Source organism: Trachymyrmex septentrionalis, unplaced genomic scaffold (assembly GCF_001594115.1).
Source record: "Trachymyrmex septentrionalis isolate Tsep2-gDNA-1 unplaced genomic scaffold, Tsep1.0 scaffold13, whole genome shotgun sequence".
Lineage (NCBI taxonomy): Eukaryota > Metazoa > Arthropoda > Insecta > Hymenoptera > Formicidae > Trachymyrmex > Trachymyrmex septentrionalis.
The window spans coordinates 1,067,029-1,068,870 of record NW_017304438.1 but is presented as its reverse complement, the minus strand read 5'-3'; the positions used below and the strand labels follow the sequence as shown (position 1 = coordinate 1,068,870).

Genomic DNA, 1,842 nt, shown 5'->3' with positions numbered 1-1,842 from the left:
ATGGACGCATGTTTGCTTTTTGGCGCGTTTACGTTTCATCGTTTGCCTTTCTAACTGCGTAAATTGTTTGGTACATGTATGTATTAATGTATCTTCTCAATTCTCACACGTATTATTTCATTGATCAGACGTGAAATGACATGAATGCCGATTTTAGTCTAGTGTAATACTACAAGAATTAATAGTCGGAAATTTTAAGGCCCAGTTCCACAACTGATGGTTAACTTATAACGAGGTTCGACTTATTCATTGCCTCTTTCCAAGTTTAGAATTGTAAAAAGATAAGAAACAAGTTGAACCTCATTTAAGAGTTAACCATGAGTTGTTAAACCTGGGCCTAAGTATTAACTAGTCCTAACCTAAATATCTAGGTGATTGATTTTTCGCGAGTGTTGTACAGCAAGGCGTTTAGCTCGACTAAGAGAAGGAATAAAATCGAATTTGATCAGTCTTAAGAATATCGGTAGTCTTAAGTCATAGTTGGCTATTGGCAAATTTCACTGATTGACTGATAAGACTTCATAGGCTGATTCTGTAACTCTTGATGACAGTCATTGATATCATTGCTTTTTTATTTTACGCATATCTGCGCAACAAAATCAATGACTATCGTCAAGAGTTAGGTCGGAATTAGACTATGCATTGAAGATTGAGATTGAAATTTAATCCCCTATGAGGACAAAGGAATTTTAGCCCCTATTGTTTTAATTGGTCAAATTTTAATCTTTCAATCTTCAATCATAATCTTCAATGCGTTGTCTGATTCCAGCCTAAACACAATCGGTTCCTTACGACTACGAACTATTGATTCAGAAACAGCTTAATTGCAGAGACGAGCAATCACCATTAAGAGGCCATTTCGTCGAAGGATAGGAAGGATATCAGGGTACGATTAATGATCCACTTGACGTAGCCGATTTTTGATCAGAGGAAACATGTCCAAAGTACGGAAACTGGCTCTTCGTGGCATTCGTAATTTTGGCGACGATAGCGAGGATGCAATAATACGTTTTTCCTGCCCGTTGACACTTATCCTGGGCCCAAACGGCACGGGAAAAACTACTATCATCGAGGCATTGAAATATGCAACAACTGGCGAGTTTCCACCAGGTTCTGAGAAAGGGAAGTCCTTTATACACGACCCCATGTTGGCAACAACTGGCTCGGTATGATAAAAGTAATTGTAAATTAATTTATTACAATTCTATACTCTGACAAAAAAGTTATCAGTGTAAAGTTAAGATTGTTTTCTCAATAACAGTCTTTTCAAAGGTTTATTCGAGAATTAAAATAATTCTCGAGCCTTTCACTGTATTTACTGAGATTATGACTCTTGTCTAAATTTATGTATAATTTTTTTGTCAGTGTACATTCTTTGTAGCTTTGTATATCTCATATTTCTTTGTTGCATTATATCTGCAACAACTAAGGTTGCATTCCGTTGCATAATGCACATGAGATATCATTTTATGCTCGTTTAAGCCTAATATGTGTCGGAACAAAGCCTAAATATGTATACACCTCACATGCGTACGCACATACGTACAAAACACACACACACACACACACACACACACAAAACATAATAAAAATTTAGAATATTATATCTAAATTTTATTTTATCTTAATAAAAAAATAGAATATTTGATTTTATTTTAATTTTACGAATTAAGGTGATTACTAATTAACAGATTTTATATAAATTATTTTTATTATAGAAAAAAAAAATTATAAGATGATCTAAAATCATCTATTATAAAAATAATCTATATGAAATGTGTTAATTAATAATTACCTTTATTCACACACATAAAATTAAAATAAAATATTTTAAATTTTTCT

General features: G+C 33.0%; 1 protein-coding gene across 3 annotated transcripts in view; it reads left to right on the top strand.

Annotated features, from left to right (window-relative positions):
- The window catches only part of LOC108756915 (DNA repair protein RAD50-like), a 10,570-nt gene continuing 8,728 nt past the window's right edge, over positions 1-1,842 (top strand). The window contains exons 1-2 of one of the 3 annotated variants that reach the window (XM_018501089.1): positions 1-76; positions 831-1,166. In XM_018501089.1, the coding sequence (XP_018356591.1) occupies positions 936-1,166 (231 nt within the window). In that variant the 5' untranslated portion in view covers positions 1-76; positions 831-935. Of the gene's footprint in view, positions 77-769; positions 1,167-1,842 lie in introns of all 3 variants that reach the window. The other 2 variants (XM_018501090.1, XM_018501088.1) reach the window with 2 other exon arrangements.